Genomic DNA, 23550 nt, shown 5'->3' with positions numbered 1-23550 from the left:
AACAATTTTTCCATGAGAAATGCATCATATCTGTCCTTTGAGGTGAAAATCTTTAGTGTCTTTTCCTGATAACAAGTCGTTGCATAAGGTGCAATTATGAGCAAGTAATTGCTCGTAAAGTAACTATGTCTCTTTCAAGTCATCTAAATTTTAAGTATAAAAAATATACACTAATTTTTATTTGTCCCATTTCTGGAACAGGCATAAACTTTGCATTAGTTTATGCTACACCCTTCACTGATATGGCATATACTGTCAAACAGTGTTTGGGATTGTAATACATCATGATTTTTTTTTATCATATTTCATTATCCACTGAGAATATAAAACAGTATTTCTACCTGTGCATTGCATCATTAAGAAATTGTGAAGGCTTACACTTCCCAAGACGAATTACATTTTGCACAAGGAACCTAGCCATCACTGGAAGAAAGCCTCTTCATCAGAAACCACTGACTAATACTTCAACAGTTCTGTACAAATTAAACATTTCTGAATATCGCAGTAAGTTAGCAACTTATTTGTTCTGTTGATTTTAATGGAAATTTTAAATGCCATTCCCACCTTAACTGCTAACTTGCAATTTCCAAAACTGAACTCTTCCCTGAAGCAGAAAATGATGTTATGAATGGTAATAAATTAAGAATCATTTACAACATGAAAAATCATTAGATTTTCAGTGAAACTGAAAATAAATCCTTTGTCAAGATACATGAAGGTAAAGACAGGACTCCTAACACAGACATATGGAAAAGACACCCAAATGCTTAATGGGGTTCAGCACTGCATCTTCATAAAGCATTCTGACAACTGGTACCTGTCTGGTTACAGTCTTTTAGTCTTACAGAACCACAGAATTGTTTAGGTGGCAAAAGACCTCTAAGATCATCAGCCCTAACAGTTAATCCATCATTGCCAAATCCACCACTGAACCAAGTCCCTACGTACCACATCTACATGTCTTTTAAGCACCTTCTGGGATGGTTCCCTTGTTTTTCCTGAAAGACATGTTGTATCTTAGTGCTTGGCATAATATTCTTTGTTTTTAGGATACTCCTAAAATGCTTATACAACTGACATCACAAATTCCTGCAAGTGAAGGAGCTAGCTTAAAAAGGGAACTTGGGCTGAACACACGCACACAATCATGCACACACAACCAGATCCTAGGAAGTAACTTCAGTTTAGTGATCACCAAGATTTCTTGGTCTTTCTTTTCCCTATGGAAATCAAGCTTTTAACCAGCAACAAGTATAAAATCCTAGCTCCAGATAAGAACACACCAGGGCTGTGATGCATGCCTGCATCTGCCCACAGGCCACCTCAACAGTGAGACTTTTGAGTCTTGCTTGTTTCCACATTAAAAGTGGATTTTAAGTTTGTTGACAAAACTAAGAGTAATGTGATCCAATACCTTTATTTATGAAGTAGTCTAAAAATTCAGAGAAGAACTATCTTCGAAATTGTTCACCTCAAAGCCAGAAAGGAAAGCTAAAGCAGCAGCAAAATTACCTCTCCTTCTTATATATGCCAGTAACATCTGAGGCAAGCATGAAGTAGAGGTGCTGCATTATAGCAGTAAGAACTAAACAAACCTTACCCACCTGATTCAGAGTGGTAAAAGAAAAGAGATGTAGATACCTGTCTTCTTAACCTCCTAGAACAAAAGAACTGAAAAATCACATTTAACTGATTTTAGTCAGATACTAGAAGGAAATTTATGGCTTTTAAATGCAACAGTAATACCATAATTTCTCATCAATTCCTACTTTTAATGTAGTAGGACCAAAGTATAGCATTCCTTATTCCTTATTCCAAAAAGTGTGGAAATAAAGATTTTTTTAAAAAAAGAGGAAGAAGGAGTGCTTAAGTGAATAAAAAATTAATTCAGAAACAGAACACAATGGGACAGACTAAATGACTGGCTCTCCCAACCGTGGTTTAACGCTGGATACCCAGTGGGCTCAGGGTTGAGAACCCATGTCACTCTTAAATGCCAGGGAAAAGCTAAGTGACTGAATTCATGAGTGGCAGCATCAGAGGAGTCTGAGGCAGAACTGGAGTGAAGGGCTGCACAAAACTCACTGATCACTCTTAATGGCGAATGAAGTTCAACTTAAGTGTAAGTGATGTGCAAAGCAGAACAACCCTAACTTTATGTATAAATGGCTTTAAGGTGACCTTGGGAATGAGCTCTTGGGAGACTACCTCTATTCAGCAGATCAGGGAATACTAAATCTTGAGAGGACAACAGGAATAATCAACAGGCTGTTTCAGACATTAAACACTTACATGGACTTGAGGGAGACAAACTTTTATGGAGAAATTTATTCCTGGACACCACCCACAAAGAGATTGTGCCTCTACAGACAATGAGAGCAAAGAACTGCAGAAGAATGAAAAAGCAGAAAACAGTGCAAACAGAGGGGTACTGAAAGAGGAAAATCATAGTGAGATAGGCAAAACAATGCAGGTCAGTGTACGCAAATATGTACTGAAATCTGTTAAATACATAAAGCAGAAAAATGTATTAATCACCAGAAACATGAAGAGAAGTCGTAATATCTGACTGATCCATTAATATTTAAACAAACAGTACTACTCATTGAACTACACCAGTTTTGAGAAAATGAATCAATTATTATTTGGGAAATATAGAATTAGATCAACGTAGGGGGCATGAATTAATAATTTTAATGAGTATTTTTCTGCTGTAGTTGTTCTGTGAGAAATATCCTACTCTACATAATACTGATTGACAATGCTACATTTAGATGATAGCAAGTTTTTTTATCTCTTTAAAGAAATAAGCTGGGAATGTTCTGTAAGAGTTGATTTAGTCTTTGAGCAAAACATCAAGTAAATTACTCAAGCTCCAACTAGTACTGATAGACATATGTATGCAGTTGTACTAGATATAGCGGAAACTGAATATCTTTTTTGTTTTGAGAGTATTTTTATAGCAATCAATAACATAAATCTAATGACTTGACTCTACAATTCATACATGACTAACCAGCACAAACGATCCAGATTTTGTTTTTTAAATGGGTATTTATTTCCATCACAGAAACTCTTCTGCAAGTCAGTAGAAACAGATGCTATTTGCAGCTTAGCTTTTGAACAATTGTTGTAATACAGATCAAAACTGACATGCTGTGTAAAAAAATAAGGGGAGAATCTGCATAACAGCTCATCTTCTGTGGCTACAAAAAAGTATTAGTCTCTTTGTGTATCCCAGTATCATTAAAAAAAAGCCTTAATGTTGTCATATACATCTGCTGGGCTACTACTGCAGAAGTCCCCTCCTCTTCTGAATTAAGTGTTCTGGAAATTGGAAAAAAAAATTCTTATCATCTGAATAAAGAACTATTTCAAGAACATTTGTACAGTAGAAAAAGGCTTTCTTAGAAGGTTATTTTAGAAGCACTGGCGCAGAATTGTTTAATTTATGTTCTGAAAGCATTGAATATTTCCAGTCTTGTACTAGCAATCTCTTGATTTTAAACAATTTAGAAAAGCAAATCTCAAGTAACAATTCTGTGTCTAATATATAGTACCCAAGTAATACAAATAAGTATAGTATTAATATATATAATATAGTACCAAGTAATACAAGGTAAGACTGGATACACACCATAACTGCTCAAAAAACCCCAAAATCCTTTATCAAGCTTATGGCTATAGGTAGGTATATTTGGATATAGGTAATTTGATAAAAAATTAAATACTTGAGGCTTTTTAAAATCTCAAGCTGAGGGATGGTACAGGACTAATTTTGTATATTTTCAGCCACGTAATCTTGGTGCATTAAATACTAAGAGAGTAAAAATATCTGTGTAGAGATGTATATATGATTTGTGTATTTCAAACAGGTGTATTATTCATTCCCCAGCAAATAACTGAGGAACAGTCCAAGATTATATTCTTTTACCAACAAGTTGTTTGTGAAATCTGAGGGAAGATGTGCCCCAATGAAGTTAATGGTGTAACTCCCACAGGATTCAAAGAACATATGGTTTTCTATAAAGAATACATAATTAACTTTAAAATTACTATCTATAGTAGCTCAAGAACTATTTTAAGTCTTACCACAGCATTTAATTTGTTATCTTCAAACAAACTATGTAGCTAATTGATTTTGATAAAGTGATTTTGTTTTGAACCTCAGGCAGCTTTCTGTACTGAAGCAAGCAGTCTTATATAAATACCTTTGGTATTTGTTGGATCCTATTCCTAAACACAATGTTCATATTTCAGCTATAATAAGTAAAGCATCTCCAAGGCGTGTGAGGCACCAGGCTTACAAGTGTCCAGTTTAGTTTCTTGAGTAAAGTGAGAGCGGTAGAGTCAGCTAAATCCATTATGGAAAGCTGTGTGTGGCACAAATAATTCAATGCTGTTTGGAATGATTAGCAGCTGCCTTCAAGTGTGGACACAAACTGTACCATCACATGCATGTAATTTCAGCTCTCCCTGGAAATCACAGGTTGCTCAGGTCAGGCTGGTCACACAGGGCAACAAAGGAGCTGCCTAATAAACCATCTAGTACTGCTTCCTGAGACTTCCACACACTTCTTATTACCCCATCATCACAGCACACTGAAGCTTACTCTGAATTAAGGCTCTGAAAAATATAAGCAGTGGGTTCTCAAGTAACTGCTGTACTGTGGACATGGGTGCTCTGGCGTGGACAGCTGAGCTAGAGGTGCTGCCCAGCAACTTGAAGCCCATGCTAAGTGCCCAAGCCCAGGCTGGGGCAGCACCGGGCCAGGACTCAAGGTAAACTGGAATTCTCTGACTCATCCTCAGCACTGAATATTACACAAGTCAGCTACTGGCTCCAGGGCACAATGACTGCAAGGGAGAGCAGGGACCCAAGAAAGTCCATGTTGTGAAGGTGGGTCCACTCCCAAAGAAAATTATTTTCCTGGGTCTCCACTACCAAGTCAATCCTGCTGCACCTTCCTCCTGCATCCACTTCTAACAGCTCAAGACTCTTTCAGAGCCACACAGAACAAGGCAGCCTGCTTGTGAGACAGAATCACAAACAGAGTTTCAGTAGTTTCTATTAAAAAAATGAAAGCTAAAATTTAGCTCTAGCATCTGTGGACTTGGACACAAACATGTTAAATATAAAACTGAGCTGTCTATAAAAGCTGCTCTGAAAAAGAAATCACTGCAGAAGATGCCAGTTAATCCCCTTTCACTGCTCCACTTAAAAAGGTCTTCCTGACTAGAGGCTTGCTATCACTGCTGCCTGAGCACAGACAGCTAATTAACAAGGAGGAACTGCTCCATATTATTAGTAGCAAGATATTGATTTTACTGTTATCTTGTTCTCTGATCCAGTCTTTTGCCAGCTTCTTTTCATCTGTTGGGCACTGCCATTTTCCCAGATTGCAAGGTCTCCAGACAGCATAATTTGTTTGTGCAGTGCCTAACACAAAGGAACCATTATGCTTCACCAAATCTCAGGTGTTCATGTAATGAGAGCCCATTATAATATTGCTTTTAAGGTGGTCACAAGTTCTCATGGCACATTATGACAGTACATACACTTCACTTAAAACTCACTCAAAATTTTAAAGTAATTAAAAGTATTTCGCTTCTGTGAAAAACAGAATAAAAAAGAGGTTTAAAACTTTTTCTTTCTTAAATCTGAAAGATTTTATGACCTGAAAGATCAATGAAATGTAAAGAAAATATCAAAAAGGAGATATTTTTCTCTTTTGATTCCTTTCCCCGTTTTCCTTCATACGCTATTTTTTGGTTCATATTTCTTGCCCTTACTGTGTTTTTATCATGTCCCTCTGTGTCCTTGCAAAGTTTGTTTTTCCTCAGAGAGTCAACACTTTAATAAGAACACCTTTCAAGGGGAGAATTAGCTAGAAAATATTTGAAGGGAGAAAAAAAGAAAAGGGCCTGGATCTGAATACTCAATCCTGAATGTATAAAATTGCCTTTTCTAAAAGACTATGAAGGGTTGTTAGTAAACAAACATCATTCCTTCTGCTTCCACTGCTTCATGTTTATTTACAGGACTGATGTATTTTAAAAACACCCAGTGACAAAGAGTATTATAAGGTAAATTTAAGTTCAAACTTAATGAAATGAATTCCAGAGACATTACAGTTTCATACTGTACATAAGTATTCATGAAGGCAAAGTTAATATAATACAGTGTAACGAGAACTTAAGTAATTTTCATACTAGGAAAGAAGTCTAGTGTCATTCCAGTTTATACTGAACTGCAGAGGGATATCTCCTTATAATAAGACATACGACAGCGATGAAAAGGAGTTCAAAATCCCTACAGTGAGAATTACATGATATCCTCCAAATGAGTTTCCACTTGACTCTTGGCTGAGTCAACACTTGTGGCTTTTTAGTATCTTCCAAAAGGCTCTTCCAAACGTACATCTTCCAGCATTTAAAGCAGTTCACATGTTTAGAAAAGAATCAAACATTTCTGGAAAGCAGCTTCTCCTTTTAGACACAAGGACCCCAAATAAAGCATATAAGCTTGACTACTTTTAGCATAATGCATTAAAGATGAATTTTAATTAATTACTCCCCATAATAATGATGTTTTTAAAAAGGCACCTTATAAAGTTTTGGAAAATGAAAGTATTGAACATACTTTTGAAGTTTCTCAAATTCTGGGATTTTTCTATTTATGCCAAAATATTTTTCCTTAAATACAGCTAGTAAAACTCTAATACACAATCAAATCTATTAAGCTGCACTGTAATTTTAAAAGAATTTTTATTCACTGCTAATTTCTAATCTGTTTTGAATACATATCTGTGTAGCAGAAGCTAGTAATTATTTCCCTGATACAGCAGCTTTTTATACATCACACAATGTTGCAATCTGCTATCTTTTGAGAAGTGCTGCTGTCATTTTCGAAACACCTCAGTACAAATGCCTCGAAAACACAAAAGCTAAGTCAGGAGAGCCAATGTAAATTTAGATTCAGAGAAGCACTACTTATCCCAACTTTTATATTTTTCTCTGTGTACAGAACTGCCACTTCAGACAAAGGAAGATGATTACACAGTTTACTAAAGAGGACTTTTAGACATAAAAAGACACCAGGAATATAAAGCAAAAAACAGTGGTTGGTCTCGTTGAAGACTGTGTGGACATCTGTCACAGGTCAAACTACCAGCCAAACCTGTCATGACCAGCAAGGAGCTATGAAGAGGAGTATGGTCTGTTTCCATTTGGCTGAACAAACATCTTGGGAATAAACAATGCAGGAAGAATAGCATACAACTCCAAGCTGCATTGAAAAGGAAGGTATCTGGATGAGAGTAAGGATTTCTAGCCCTTCGATGGTTTCTGGGGTGAGGAAAGGTCTATCTAGAGAGGTAGAGAGGTCTTCAATTAAAGGAATGGAAATCTACAGCAAGCACACAGTAACAGTGACATTTGTCCAGTCTGAAACATAAAGGCTGCTGTGCAGTGAGGTTATGCCATATGGGCAGAACCACCTTTGTACTACACATTAGAGAAGTTATAAAATGCACTTTTCTTAGACTTTTTTGTGCAGCAGTAATTGTCAGGAAACAGACAAGACCGCCATCCTCATGTTCATCTAGGAAGATGTTACAAGAATGCTACTGTCTAAAGAATTATTATAATATTAATGTATCAGTTTGGTAAAAAATAAAGTTAGAAACCAATACTGGCTGTCAGGTTTCAGTGAGACAGAAGTACTTTCATCCTGAAACCATACCAATCTGGTCAGCCTAGATTTTAACAACTATTTGAAATATAGGTTTTTTTACTCAGTACTGCTCTGGAATCTATTCCAGATGATCTGGCTACTGACCCTGCCAGCATGACAGTTCCTTAGCTCACCAGTGCCCATGGCCTTGCTCCTACTGATCGATACTCAAAACAACTCTGAAAGCTTTAGAGATAGGAAAGGTCTTGCCATTCTTATTAGCGGAGTCCAACATGCCCTCAGAAGTGAAGTTAATATTATCTTCATGCCTGATGTTGCCCAGCTTGGTGTCAGATCTCTTGGCCTTTGAATCAGTGCCAGTACAGTTGGTGCAGTGGCTACTAAAGAGAAAGAAAACCTGAATCTGCCATCCTGCTGTCTATCCTGGTAGTCATGGGAGTATTTCAGAGAGATTTTTAGCTGAGAAACCAAAGGGAGAGATTGCCCCTGGCCACAGCTGTACTACAACTGAGTCCTTCTGCTGCACTTTCAAAAACACATTTTCAAGAAATAAACATTGTTTTTATGAATTGTTCCAAAATAAGCAATTTGAACTCTGTCCTCCACCTAAAAAGGGTGGAAGGAAAAGCAAACAAAACACTTCAGAGACACTTCTTGAAGAGGAAATGCATACACTGTGACTTAGAACGTAATGGTCTCAGACGACAGCTTCTTAATAGGTTTATATGGACTCCAAGTGGTGACTCCCCCTTTCCATACATCCCACTGCCCCATTTCTTTTTAAAACTAGGGCTTATTATGTACTGACAGAAAATGAATGGGATCCAGTACTTGCTTAAAGTGTGGCATTACTGATCTGCTTTGCTAATATGGTATGCTGTCATATAATGCCTTACATATATTTATAGAAGTAACCGAGTATATGCTACCCTTTACTTACATGACCAGTTCTCAGAAAGGTCCTTTAACAGTATGGTACATTCTTCATTGTCTCAACTACTTCTTGCTCTGAGCATTTTATATATTCAAGCTCTCCCACTTATGCAGTTTTTGGTATTTTCTGTATTTCTTATGGCTGTCAGGAAAAGGATAGTCACTGGGGACACACTACTGACCACACTAAATTAGGAATCAGTTGTTCAGCTCTTAAGAGTAATGTGACATCCTCTTTCTAAAATAGCATGAAGATTTTCTTTCATGCACATTCTGGTCTCTTTTTCTATTCAAAGCATATTTCAAGAAAAGCCTGCCTGAGGAAACAAACTAAAGCCATCAATAGAAAAACCACCACAGAAACTTATTGGAGGGCAATAAAAATTAAATAGCTTTTTAAAGAGCTCTCAAACTTAACAATAAAAGCCAATTAAAATTGTCTACACTGATTTAATTTGTAACAATTCCATTTCAAACAAACCATGCTTGGTTGTTGGTTAGGCGCTCAAAGCGAAAATGACACTTTTCTCCTCTACCAATATATACTTCTCCCATCTCAAACACTTGGCAAAGACACAGGGAGAAGCTGACCACCCCTATTTGATGTGGTGGTTGTATGATGAGGTGAGCTGAGGAGAAATGTGCTCCAAAATGGAAGAGCCCTCATAAAGAACTCTTTTGGCAGATACTGCAACCAAGCCTCTAAACACAACATCCTTGACCATTATTCCTATGCTGTTCATACCAGAGTTTCTCAGAAAAAGAGATGCATCTTAAGACGCCTACTGTCAAATGGGAAACTTCAGTGAGTTTCAGAAGCTGCTAAAAAAAAAAAAATCAGCAATACAATAAGCATAACTGGAGCATGCTTATGGGAAAATACTCAAATTTTACCTCATATCCCCCAAATCATTCACTTCTTTCCTCACCAGTTTTATTTTCCAAACAGGTTTAAAGGCACAATGCAGCAGCTCTTGAGAGAAAACAGAAATGTATCAAGAATGGAAATGTACTTTTCCAGTGTATTATGGAACAAACACAAACTCTTTACTCAAATGAGTTGAAGTTCTAAGTTTCACATGCAAAATGCCACTAAAGTCAATGGACCTACACATATGAAAATGAAATGTGAGCAAGTGCTCACTAACACAAAGGTTTACAACCTTCCACTTGATGACTTACCTTGAGGTTGCAATTTCCACTTTGGTTCTTGCCATGGCAGCTGCTCGCTGTGCACCCTCTATTGCTCTATCCACCTTTTCTCTAGTTTTTGTGTTTCGTATTGGTATAAGTTGCTTTCTTATTCCACGGACCAAAATGTTATTTTTGTACTTTCCCTCTTCTTTGGTGCCATCTGGAAACATGGTACATCCATATCCATGCCTCCTGTTATTCAGCCACTCTCCTTCGTATTTCATACCATTTGAACGCTCACTGATACCAAAACCGCTGCGCTTATCATTCTTCCATTCACCCATATAGGCTTCCGTAGTGGTAGCATCAACATGGTCTTCCAGAGGGCTATAATCACAGTCACCATCTCCAAAACTAATTGTAGAGTTGGCATCACTAGAACTAATTCTGCTCATAGCAGCATCGCTCCTGACAGAGCTCTGTTTGCTAGATATCGATGACCTAGATTCCGATTTTCTAAGTTTTATACTACCAAGAAGGGATCCTCTTCTGAATAAGCCTCCTTTTTTCTTAATGCCCATGGCTTCTGCATCACTGTGAAAATTGAGCACAAATCCTCCTCTTGTTCCAGCCGGACTGTCTGAAGTGACATCATGCAGAACAGTGCCATTGCTCTGCTCACTTCGAAGTGACGCCAGAGATGTTCGGAGAGGTGAACGGATCACGGTGGCCATGCCATAGGGTACACTCTGACGTACACCGTATCCATGTCTCATCCCTCCTGTCCACTGCCCCTGGTAGGTACCTTTTAAAGTAATAAGAAGTTAAATTTAGGAAGCTGTAGAAGACCTAGCTCTCTCCATCCAACATGCTACAGGCAACACTACATTGTCAGCTCTGATTTCAGTATGAAGAGATGCACACGGCACAGACAGATAAACTACTTTCGTTACTTGTTTTTCTTATAAATTATTTTTCCACTTAGCAAATCCTTCACTTTCACAGCTGATTTATTTTGGCAACTGAGACACAGTAACTATAAACACATAAGCATTTTTTTAATGGATCTGTCCACAGAAAAAAAAATTGATAAAATTTCTAAAGCAGGACTCCCTCAACATGTTTTTAGGGTGGACCAATAGGAAGGTAGCCAGCAGAAACAGGGACACACTCTATACAGTCAGCTGAGGAGGGAGAGAGGGCTGGAGAGAAGGGAAAGAGTAGGACACTTACAGCTCTTGTGCCAAACTGCTCACAGAAAGAGCAAATAGAAGTAACCATTCTGTTATTGTGGGTTTAGGGTGACTACAGACCTCTCCTCCTCAGGAGCTATTTTACAATGCCCTCAATTGTCTTCAGACGGGCTTTTGGATCCACTGTCATAAACCTCTATCGTAAAATTAAATCTTTTAAATTTTTTGTGTGGATTGGAATGAAAGGACAAAACTTCAGGACTCCTTTCTCTTTATGAACTCTTCACACTAACACTTTCTGGTATCCCCAGTACATAAACTTGCACTGCATTCTGTGCTGTCACAGAGGGATCAAAAGCATGAATTCTTTAGCCCTTTTTTTTTGCTTTTCATTTGTTCTGCAGTACGTAGGAAAGGCAAGGCACTAGCACAATATTGCACAACATTCTAGCAAACATTTAATCATAACTACTCTTGTAAAAATTTTAAACAGCAACGTAAGGAGGAAGTAAGGGATACAAGATGAAAAGTCATGGGTGTCCAAGCAAAGCTACACTGGAGCCAAACCCCACCTACATCATATTACTATAGCAATTTTTTTTCTTGTATTCTCAAAAGGCATTATAATTCTGATACCTGCCAGTGTCTGCTCTCTGAAGGCCTTTTCTACCAGAGGCTCCAAAGGAAGGTGGCATGAATGCCATAACTAGCAAATAGAAGATAACTTGTGTTCTGATTTAATTTCACTCTAATTCCTATTAAACTACTTTAAGCTCCTCAAAATGAAGTAGCTCACCCACCTAGTGCTGGTTTTTTGTTGTTTTGTTTTTGGGTTTTTTTTTTAAGCTACTTTTGAGTATTTTCACAGAGGGATGAATAAGCAATCTTTAATTTTTTAAAAATTTTGATCTACTACAATTGGAACACCTATTAAGTATTTAGGGAATTAAGTATCAAATGTCAAATTCAGTGATTGATAAAGTTTCTGTGAAAATATTTGTGACATATCTGCAGTTGAAGATGTAGAACCAAGATTAATTTGCTTTGAGATTTAATCTCTTCCATATATACATATTGTTTTGGCTTTTTACGTGTCCACCATCTATAAGGTACTGCCTTAATCTTTACTGCTTCTGCTAACTTTTATTTCAGTGTTAACACACAATTAAATTTGCTAAATCTGTTTTCTTTATTATATAATACTAGATAGGTTCCAAAACATAACTGTTGTGTGTTGGTAGAGAATTTTACCAAGTGGAAGGTTTTTGTTTTAACAGATGGCTGCTGACACAAACAAACAACTTTCTTAGTTTCTTTCTCATTCTCTGTATCCTGGATACCTACTGCTGTACTGGTTGTAAGGGTGCCGAATCTAGGAACATGATTATTTTAAAAAACTCAGCATATGGGGAAGAACAAATAGAAACATGAGCACAAAGCACTGGTATGACATGTTCTGTAAATACTGCAAATACACAGGCACATTCTAATCTTTTTTTTTGTTGTTGTTTCATTAAACTGAAAATTCCCGGAAACACATTAATATTTTATGAGCATAAATTACTTCATTTTGTCCCTAATTATTTCTGGGATCTGTAATGATATGGTGGAACTAAGAATCTGGCTACATACACTTATTGCTACATATTGTAACTCCCTTAATGTTCTGCACTAGTTAATTTAATTTTGAAATAATAAATCTAAGTCTAATTTTGATTATACCACAATATTACATTAGAGCAGCATCTCATAATTATGGCTCTCCATGCTGCTTACAGTGTCAGACTTTAAGCACAATCAACTTATTTCAGTACAGAATTTTAAAGAAGTAAAAAAGGCCAACCTTTTTTTCTTACTAATATTTTAATTAATAAATGCTTTTAATGGAAAGCTAAAAAATACTTAATTGATGGGGGACTTGCACTTTTCACTACTCTAGAAAGAAGGGAAGTGGTTGCTGCTGCCCATAAAGGCATTAAAATAAGAACAATTAATGTGCTTCTATCCACTAGTCCAATTTTCCTTTCTATTGGGTAAAAAAAAGTCAAAGTCAGCTTCTTCTAAAGAGAAAATAGTAAAAAAGAAAATGGAAGATTCATACTCATCTTGTCCTTAAAAAGTATGAGATATTTAGGTTGAATTTTATGCAGTGTAGCAGGTAACTATTATCCCTTGTATCATTACAAATCCATCAGTGGAAAGGCTTCTGATACTAACGCTAAAAAGCATCTCATTTTCCTTGGTTTTTCAACTCACATATTAAAGGAGAAGTATTTTAATAACATATGGAGAGCAGTGTCCAGAATGTAGGTACAAGAACCTTGTATAGTAATTTGACTGACTAGATCAGACTTTAACTGCATCACCTTCTTCAATAAATTTTAGAAATCTTTAAACAAGACAAGGTATGTTAATATTGCAATATAATTAAATACAACGATGTATAAGACACGGTGAAAAAGCTTTTCCCATATATAAAGATGAAAACATATGCAGTATTTACCCATCTCTTTACATAGAGATGAATATGAACGATACATCAACAAACACCACATTCTGTTTCACCTTATACCACAGCTGACTGTTCAAATCAGTTGCTCTAAGGGTCGATTATTAAAGTTTTAATTAACACTGTGATGGCCAACATAATTTAAAATTGTATTTGACCATAAAATAGTAACCTTGTTTCACACTAAGTTTTCAAAAGCTAGGCTTGCTATCCTTTGCAATTGAAGAAGCATTCAGCCACACTACTGACCATCCATATGGTGTTTAATTTGCTCTCATGAAAAGGTGTTCATATTTTGAGCCCAAGAGCTATTACAAAGTATATTTTTTTTTCCTTTTCTTTTTGTTGGCAAGTTGCTGTAAGATATAATTTCATAATCTGTTTCCTTAGTTACAGTGTTCCACTCCTTCTAAAACACCCTTGGTGCATCTTACAGCTGTAAATGTCATTGCCCACTTGCAGCTAAAATTTAAAACTACACTGTGAAAAAAAACGGAGAGGCCAAGGACCCATTTAACTACTCCACTGACTCTTATCCTTTACTTGGATATTCTGTGGTTTAAAAAAAATTTGTTGTTACATCACTGACTCAAATGTTAAATAAGTGCAGACCTAGGAAGAAGACCTCTCAGAAATCAATGAACATATGTGACCTTTGCTCAGGGTGCTTTTGCCCCTGATCTCCCTCTGTGAAATGACAAAATGCAATTGGCTTTTGCAGTTGTTGGAAGGACCATAAATAACCAACTCAGACATACTGAAGTTTCGTATTATGCCACAGTCCTTCCTCCGGTAGGTTTTGCATCTTCACACAGATTAAAAAAACATAGGGAGTTTAAAGGAGGCACAAAAATCCAGATTGCTGCAGGGGACAAGATTGATGGGCCACTTGCAGGCCCACTGTAATCACACGCAACGAATGAAGTATCACGGTTTATAATTCAGTGTTTTCCTCAGAGATTTGACTGAGTGACAATTTTAAGCATCTAAACACAGCATGACATACATTACTCATATCATGAAGAGTTTTGTGTGCAAAAACTGAGGAACACTGTCAATGCTTATTTTCCTTTTCCCTCCTTCAATGATATCTCGTAATACCACAAATACATTTTAAAGCAATGTATGAGGATATACTAAAAACAAGCAAACAAAAAGCTAGCAGCAAAGAGGCCTGGATTATAGTGAGTTTGAAAATAAACTGGCAACTGACATAGCCTAAAAAGTTATTTCTCTACACTGGTATTCTCCAAAATTCATGAAGAGAGAGCTTTACTGCAACTGTTTTAAATTATGTTAAAGATACATGTGAAAATCTGGTTTCCTTATAAACCCATTTCAGATGTTGTTCTGGTGTGCAAATACATCTATTGTTCCCAGAGCATGAAAACAAAAACACATCTGCAAATATCTATGACGTACTGCTCTGCTTCATTCATGAGTACTTTCATTAAAATCAATGGGACTTCACAGCCTGTTTGTATGAACTGCAACATGCAAAAGACTGGAGTCATGACAACAGATTTCAGCTAACAGTGTCAACTGGAACCTTCATACGCTGTTCCAAGTCTAAATACTGAGAGAATTTACCTCCAATAACCAGTACTATATTTAGAGTTTTAAAAAAGCCCCAAGAAACCTAAAGAGAAAAGGATAAAAACAACTTTGAGAAAATAATTTCTGGAAGATTTTCTGGAATGGTAATTTACTTTTCGAGAAGGGGAGGGAAGGGAAAAAAGAAAAAAAAGCTACTGCCTGTAATTAGCCAAAACAAATATAATAAAAATTGAAAAGTACATTGTATGATGAAAGTGAAATAGTGAAACCGAAATTTTGATCTCTTTCATACTTTGATTTTGGTAGTCTTTTTTTTTTTTTTTTTTTTTTTTCTGTTGAATCCACAAACACATAGCTGCCTTTGACTATCAGAGCTTTCCCTACCAAGAAACAATTTTTGGACAGCTACAAATATCTCTAAACAAGGGGATAGAAAGGTACAAAACCCACTGCGCATTTCATTGTCTGAAGGAACTGAATCTTACCAAGTTGCTACATTTTATATTTCCAAAAAGAAAAAAGAGGAGCCCAGCTACAACTATCTCATGTTCTGCTTGATACAAAAATGCCCATTCTCCTGAAGGTTTGACTAGAGATCATCTGACAAAATTCCTTGAAGAAACCAGCAAAACAAATCAGTTAAGAGCTGATACACGGGTTAGTCCTTTAGTCATATCACGTGAACTCTGAATTCGGTAAATTCTATTATTTGCCTGGTAACTGAACAAGTTGCTGAACGCCGAGGCAAGCACCATTTCTGCTAAAAATCCTAGAACACTCTAGTCCTAAAACTGAGCCCCGTTTTTCCTCCTGTTACACCAGAACAAACCTGCTCCCTTGTTCCTAGCTGAAGAGCAACTCTTCAAAAGTTGCAGGTGGCACTTCCACCGAGGCCAATAACATTTCAGCAGCAAAGGCGGAATTAGAGTATCAGGCGTATTTACCGCTCAGAGCATGGAGTGACAGAGGCACAAGAACTGCAAGTGAGCACTCAAGTAAGCTCCAGTCCTCACTGACCTCACTGAACCCTGACTTCTTGACCGCTCCCGACTTCAGCAGAGGGCGGATGGCCGCGGCCCCTCCGCACGCCCACGGCGAGCTCAGCCCTGGGACCCCGGCTTTGTCGTGGGGAAGGCTGTGAGAGGCACGTCTGTGCGACTGCACTGCACACCTCGTGCTCTGAGCACGACGCTTGAAACTAACCCTATTTATCTCCATTTACAATTCTGGTAAAAACAGGAGTTATTACATGAGGGTGGACCCAAGTTTCATTGATTTTACACAAGCTGCGTCCCCACTCCATCAGCTCCAGCCTCCTGTTTACAAGCCGAGCGCATCGAGCGCACAAAGCCACCCCTGCCTGCACACCAGCGCGACACAAGGGCTCTATTACAGCAAGTTCTTGCCGTTCCCGCACGACCGCGGTGCGCAGGGGGCGAGGTGCCGGGGCTCGCCCCCCTCGCTGGCTCCCGGAGCCGGGCGCGGCCACCCGGCCATCGCTACCTCGGGCAGGGAGCCCATAAGCCGCCCCGGCGGGGAGAAAGGAAAGCCGTCTGCAGGCGGCCGTAATGCGGATTTCTACCAGCTGGCCGGGAGAGAGCGCTGAGCCCGGACAGCTCAGCACGCTCGGAGCGCAGCAGGGGCCAGGCGGCCCCTCACGGAGTGGGGCGGGGCGGGCGCCAGGCACCTGTGGCGCTCCCCCGCCGCCAGCGGGGCCTCGGGGGCGCCGAGCGAACGGCGCCGGGAACGGCGCTCGGCCGAGGGCAGGGGAAGGAGACGAGACCGCGGCGCGAGGGCGGCGATGGGCGCGGGTGGCGGAAGGAGGGCCCCTCCCCGCGGCGCGCCCACGCAGGCGCGCCCCCCACCCCCGTCCCCGCCCGCCCCCCGGCGCGGCCGCGCGCGGGCCGCCCCCCGCCGGCGCCCACCTCCGTCCCCGTAGGTCTCCACGCCGTATCCGTCCTGCAGCCCGTTGCTCCAGGTGCCCTCGTAGCGGGCCGGCGTGCTGAGGCTCTGCCGCACCCCGTAGCGCCCCTTGAAACCGTGGGACCACTCGCCGCGGTACATCCACCTGCCCTTCGTCTCCACGCCCAGCCCGTGGCGCTTGCCCTGCGCCCAGTAGCCCAGGTAGGTGTTGCCGCTGGGCCAGGTGTAGCCGCCCGCCACCTCGAAGCCGTGGGACCAGGAGCCGGCATACTCGCCCTGCCCCTTGGGCCCGGTGCAAATGCCGTGCCCGTGGGCTTTCCCGTCCTCCCAGCCGCCGCAGTAGGTGCCGCCATCGTCGAAGTCGAACCGGCCGCCCGTCATCCAGGGCAGCGGGGCGAGCGCGGCGCCGCCGCCGCCTCCCGCCCGCCTTCCGCTCCCTTCCCCGCTCCGCCTGCCTCGCCCTGCCTTCCCGCCCGCCGCCCGACCGACAGCCCCGGCGCTCCCCGCAACTGCGAGCGCTCCGCCGGCCGGCCGCCCGCGCCCAGCCCAGCCGCAGCCCCGCGGCGGCGAGCGGCGCCCGCCCCCCGCTCCTCCCCGCCCGCCCCTCCGCTCCCGCCCGGGCCCGCCCCCGGTGTGGCCGCGCCGCTGCCGCGGGGCAGGTGCGCTCCTGGGGGCCGGGATGGGGCTGCGGCCGCCGCGCCTGGGCGAGCTCGTGCCCCGGGAGCAGCCGTCTTCGCCCGCTCGCCCCCGGGGAGGTCTCCGTATGCCCTCCGCTCCCGGGAAAAGGTGCCCCCCGCTGGCCGGGGGCGGGGCGAGCCGGGAGCGCGCATCCGGGCCGCGGCCCCCGCCGTGCCCGGGGGGCGGTGGTGGTTCCGTGCTCGCCGCCCCTCGGGTCCCCTAGGTGCTGCTGCACCTGCTAGCGCCTGCAACAAGTGGGCAAAAAGAGAGGATTTCCGAGTGCTACTTGTGATTCTTAGTTTTGGTTTTGTTTTTTATTTCTTACTTGCTTGACGACGAGGCTTAAGCCGAAATTGTTAATGAAGAGCACAGCCGAGTTGTGTTTTGTCACTTTTCCAAATCTTCTGTGGAGCCCACCAAGTTCCACGGGTGGGGAAATAACGGGGCGAAAAGAACGTGAGTGGTATCGACGCTTTTCACGAGCAGCATTGCTGGGAACTTCATTAGGAGCCTTTCATTATGCTATCAGCTCCGCGGGCATCAGGCGACTGAAGAGCTCTAAATCCTGCCAAGTACTTCTTTGCCAGATATTTGATAATCAGATAAAAAATTGTGAGGGCAAATGACAGGAGAAACACGTAAGCATAGGAACTGCAGAGAGAATAGCAGGGAAGGGATTGAAAGCTGCTGTCACGGTATTGTAGCTTTCTGTTCTTTCGCAGTTACAGACCAGGACTGGAAAAAAATATGAAAGAAAACGTTCCTCTTCGATGGGAGTATTGTTAGAAGCATGATTCATATTTGTTAAACATGGGTCGTGGTACTGTCTGGACACAGATGATTTGGAAAAGCGGAGAAATAACAATGGCTATATTAGTAGTGATGAATGAAAGCAGAAATATAATTGCAAGTGGAAGATTTGAATTCAAAACATTAGAAATTGAAACAGTTAAGCTTCAGAAATCTGCCAAATTCATCCCAAATGTAAGCAGTTTTGACTTAAACCTAAATGAAACTATTGCACATACTAAACACACCCATGTAACTTGAATAAATTTTCAAACTTTGTGCTTCACAACTCACTCTTCTGTGTACATTTTTATGCCATGTTTAACACAGTTTAGTGCCAAAGTATTTCTGCTCTTTCTAGTTGGACATCATAACTGGTACTGTTGTCTCCTGTCATCAAAAGATCTGGGTGCTTCAAAGCCGCCTTTCTGTGCCAGTAAGGATTTCTAGTTCTGCTTGAACATGTGGAGGTAGAAGACAGCACCCACATTTGGACACATACATAGAAAAAGACACAGTCTTTGACTTGTGCCTTTTCATGAGAAGATGGAGAAGCTTTCAATACCCCTTTGAGCCCAGAAAATTTTGTTCTATAGTTTTGGAGTGTAGAAAACCAGGCAAAAATGTTGTTTCTGTAGCACAGACATGCATTTCATGCATCATTGGACAAGGCTACGAAGTGTGCTGAAGTTAAGGACTGAGACCTTCACTGCAATATGGTATTTTTAGAAAGTTGTTATTGAGAATGGAGGGGAAGTTTGAAAATATTGCGGTGGGTGGGATTGCTGAAGAAGATACAGTGAAGTATTCTCTGAATGTTGTTTGAGCTTACTGGATTTTATGCTCTACATGTCTTGCATATCTTCCTGAAGAAAGACTGGAAACAATAGTGGTGATAACACATGTGCTTTGAGGCATTTACTATTTTCACTCTATTAATTTTTTTTCCTGTTTTTTTTTTTTTTTCCTTCTTCTGGCAGAAGATAAAGCCCTGTCATGTTTGATCAGAATTACAGAAGATTGAAACACTTTATATGGTTGTGGGGAACTACCTCTTGGAAGTCAGCTTGCATAATAGCTGATACTGGTGTACAATGAGCTAGTCATTGATGTTGCCTGTTCATAACTGCATGTTATTCTGTGAGCAGACTTTTTTAAGTTTTCATGATTGAACTGGAGCTGCTGAGCATTGGGTGTGTCTGTTATGGGGCTACCATTGCTTTGCATAGTGTTTCTGGGTGCTGTGTGCAGAAATGAAGTGTAAAGCCAGAATTGCCTTAGACACCACTTCTGTGCCCTGTGCACAGCCAGTACACAACCAGCACAGAGGGGAGCAGAGGTGGGGTGTGAAAAAGGGTTAGAAAATCCAGACACTGCTGCTGCAGCTCAGCAATTGGAAGAGGTGGGTCTGATGAGGGACTGGGAGATTCACCCTCCTCCATTCACAGCTCCTCTGTGGATCTGAGCTGCTTCTTTGAAGGACCTGCTGTGTCCCTCTGCCCACTGGCCTAGACAACAATCATGGTTGTGCAAGTCCTTTGCCAAGCTTGGTATCACTTTTGGTTCAGCATCAGTGAATAACTGGATTTGCTGTTATAAAGGCTTGGGTAATTGCACCCCTGATGTGTTTTGGTATTGTTACTTAGTGAAGAATTGTTTATCCCTAAAGCTGTTGATGTATTGTCTCTTACAGTATCACAAACCTATAGCTAATCGGGGCTGCTTAAGTTCTTACATCTGTACAGTAGATCTTGTACCATTGCAAACATTACATAGGCATCTACCTATTAGTCCTTTGTTTTACCCCCTTGATTAAAAGTTTCCAGGTTTTAATGCTAGATTAGCTGAACCAACAAGATCAGGTGGGCCAGAGATGAACAGTGAAAATTTCAGGAAGGATCGTATTATTTTTCTTTTGTTATCACATGTGTGTCAGTGGGTCCTTTTTTAGTGACCTGCAAATGATGCTAAAATCAGTGGTAATTTTGCATATGGTTGATATTTCCAGGTGTACTCATTCAAATAAGGTAATCAATTTAAATGCACTTGATTCTTGATGACAAGATGAATTCATCACTGCTAGCCTTCTCTTATTATATTGTCAGCAGGGGATAAATTTTAATAGATGTGAGAATAGAAGTGCTTTGCAAAGAACTCCCAGCATCGCTTAGCCAGATCTTGATGATGTAAGAAGCCACAGGTGTCTCATTGCTGATGAGGTTCTAGATTTATTATTTGGTTTTTTGGTTAGGCCTTCTTTTTTTTTTTGCTGACAGATTTTTGCATTGATAAGTCTCAACTTTAGTTCAAGCCACATCATATTTGATTCTAGCCATGGTGTAAGTAATGATCATATTCAACCTTTAGCATGTATGCGTTAAATATGTTAAATAGCTTAGATCCACAGATTTTGTTTCTTTTCCTTCTTCCCAGAATTAAGTTAAAAATTATTCTACAACTCCATAGATGCAGGAAGTAAGCAATTACAGGTATATGAATACCTCTTTTGTCCAAAGTAAATGGAATTTATTTTTTTTTAATCTACACCGCAAGAGTTATTTTCTGAAATATTTCATGCATGTAACACTCAAAAAATACAAGGGGCAAGTGCAGTTTCTTTATTATTTACAAGAAAGTCATCACAGCACTAGGTCTGATGACACTATATGTATGCAAAACATGAGTGCCTGATGACACAGTATGTATGCAAAAACTGTGCTGCAGGGTTATATTTAAAAAGGTCCTTGCTATAGGGATGGTAGATGCAGCAGGTGAAGATACACTAACTCCAGACATTTAATATTAACTGAATACAAAACTGCTGAGTTTAAACTATTAGTCTATAGCATGAATAAAAATTAGGCACATTTATTCTTACTCTTAAAAGCCTGATTCAGTAGGGAATTACTTTAAGTACTTTAGTAATCCCATTTACTTCAGTGGGACTACACATGAGCTTTAAATTAAACATCTGCAAGATATCTGTGCTCAAATAAGGCAAAGCTCCGAAGACTGTTCTCAAGTGTTTTTCAGAATGGAGGCAGGATGTTTCACTGATGAGCTCCACGCCTCACATGTTGTATTGGAGGAGTTCACACACAGGACTGCTGTGAGGGAGGCAGACATCCAGAAGTAAAGGTAGGACAAAACACACAGTGTAGAAATTTCAAAGGCAAATAGGTCTTTTCTGGCTCCATAGGAACAGCTACAATTTTTATGTCAGGTTATTTTTTGTGTCTGGAGTCTATGTTAAAGTTTTTAAACGTAGTTCTATATAACTTTAACACAAATAATTTTGTCTGACTTCTAGAACAGGAACATAATACTTTTTCCTTATACACTGTAAATCCACTTAAGTTAGTGTAATTACTGAAACAGTAATTCTAGAGGATTTTTTTTTCAAAAACTCTGCTATAATATTTGAGCAACCTTGTGTTATGAATCTGCTCTCCTGGGTGTATCAGTGTCAGTTCTACCTCACAGCTGAAGCTGGGACCTAGCCAGTAAGACAGCGTATTTAATTCCAGCGATATTGTGCTTATTCAGTGAATACAGTTATTATTTTCCTTGCAAAAGTGCTGATAAAGCTTATAAAAAACAAAAATACAGATCCTCTTCTAACTTGAAAACAAGATGAGTATGTTCTGTACCCAGGCTTCTATTTTCAGCATTGTTCCAAGCAACTGAATTAGATTTGAAATAAAAATGCAGTTTATTTTTTTTAAGGAAATGCAGCATTTATGTTGAACACCTTTGTCTCTGAAGTGATTTTAACAGTAAGAGAACTCTCTATACAGTGTGTTGGAATTATTTTTTTTTAATGCATAAAGATATTACAATATTTTATTATAGTGGAAAAAATATTATATATTGTTTCTGTATCCTGTCAACATTTGGAGTTGTGTTGTTGGTTGTTTTGGGGTTTTTTTAATACATATCTATACCAAAAAAAAAAAAAAAAGAAAAAAAGAGTGGATCACTATACTTTAATCCATTTACAAAGAAAAAAAACCTAACTCCAAATGTGTTTTATTTTCTTCTTGATTTGAAGAAAAGTGTCGTATCAGTGACTACCCTAAATTAGCATTCAGATTATATAGGTGGAAGATACCTATAAAATCAGATTTATCCCCTGTAAATTTTTCCTACATGTTGATAGGAATTGTGCAACTGCTGTAGTTCAAGTCTTGTTTCCTTGGGGAAGATGGGAAAGGTTTATGGATTTCCTCTTTGGAGCAAATTCCCATTCTGAAGATGGCTTGTCTAGTCTTGCTTGGGCATTTTCCTTTAGCCTGAGGAGGCTCTGTGATGCATTATTTTCTTGTAGACCTCATGATTGTCACAGTTGCTGTTGTCTGGACTTTATCTAATTATGTTATGTTATTAGTTGCTAAAGTCTGATTTCAAATACAAACCACACTATTTGGCTAATATTGTGTCATATTAAAGTAGCATGATTCTGTGTGACTCCCAAATGACATTATTCTTTTTACACTGGTGCCAGGAATCGGCAGTATGGTAATTATGTTCTCCTCCACACAACAAGATGATGTATAAAAACATCTTCAGTTTGTGATTTGCTGTAGACCTAGTCCTTTCCCATAGAATTCTGTTTAACTAGTTGCTTCCCTCTTTGTATTAGTGAAGTTGAGTTTCTTTTAGCAGGCTTTCACTAGCATGCTCTTTTTTCCCCCCTTTGGGATTATGCTCCCAAGTTAAGTTGATTTTCAATTTTAATTCCACATTGCTGTTCCTCACAGGTTTTTAACAGTTTGCACACTTGCATGATAACTGAACTCCTCCAAGATCAAAGTTATTTATGAAGGTATTGAATATTAAAGCATTTGGTACAGATTTAGCATTTCATACACCCTTCTTGGCTTGGGACTTAATAATTAATAACCATTACTTAATAACTATAAACAACGTGTAGTCTCTTACAGCTTTATTTAGAGCAGGTTTAACAAACGTCAGCAGCTTTGTGGAAGTCAAAATACATATCTCTTTTAGTGAAGGCTGAAACAGAAAAGCTTTTAGCACTTTGGTTTATCTCTGGTGTGGCTGAAAGCTTTTTCTCCCCACTGAGCAGCAGCACAGCCCTTCCCTTCGCCGTCCTCATCCTCCTCTAGGGCTTTCTC

The 23550-nt window shown here is 39.9% G+C and overlaps 2 protein-coding genes across 6 annotated transcripts in view; one reads left to right on the top strand and one right to left on the bottom strand.

Moving 5' to 3' along the window:
* The window catches only part of JPH1 (junctophilin 1), an 85112-nt gene extending 67719 nt beyond the window's left edge, over positions 1-17393 (bottom strand). For all 5 annotated transcript variants that reach the window (XM_014255946.2, XM_014255935.2, XM_005517084.3 and 2 more), the window contains exons 1-2: positions 16948-17393; positions 9812-10568 (exon numbers count right to left, since the gene is read on the bottom strand). In XM_014255946.2, the coding sequence (XP_014111421.2) occupies positions 9812-10568; positions 16948-17326 (1136 nt within the window). In that variant the 5' untranslated portion in view covers positions 17327-17393. The remainder of the gene's footprint in view (positions 1-9811; positions 10569-16947) is intronic.
* The window catches only part of GDAP1 (ganglioside induced differentiation associated protein 1), a 31360-nt gene continuing 24827 nt past the window's right edge, over positions 17018-23550 (top strand). The window contains exon 1 of the mRNA XM_014255948.2: positions 17018-17146. The gene's annotated coding sequence lies outside the window, so the exon portion shown is untranslated. The remainder of the gene's footprint in view (positions 17147-23550) is intronic.

Source organism: Pseudopodoces humilis, chromosome 1 (genome assembly GCF_049639895.1).
Source record: "Pseudopodoces humilis isolate 2021_Gansu_Grassland_sample_001 chromosome 1, ASM4963989v1, whole genome shotgun sequence".
NCBI classification, from domain to species: Eukaryota; Metazoa; Chordata; class Aves; order Passeriformes; family Paridae; genus Pseudopodoces; species Pseudopodoces humilis.
Note: the sequence above shows the minus strand (reverse complement) of the source record. Positions and strands in the feature narration are given on the sequence as shown.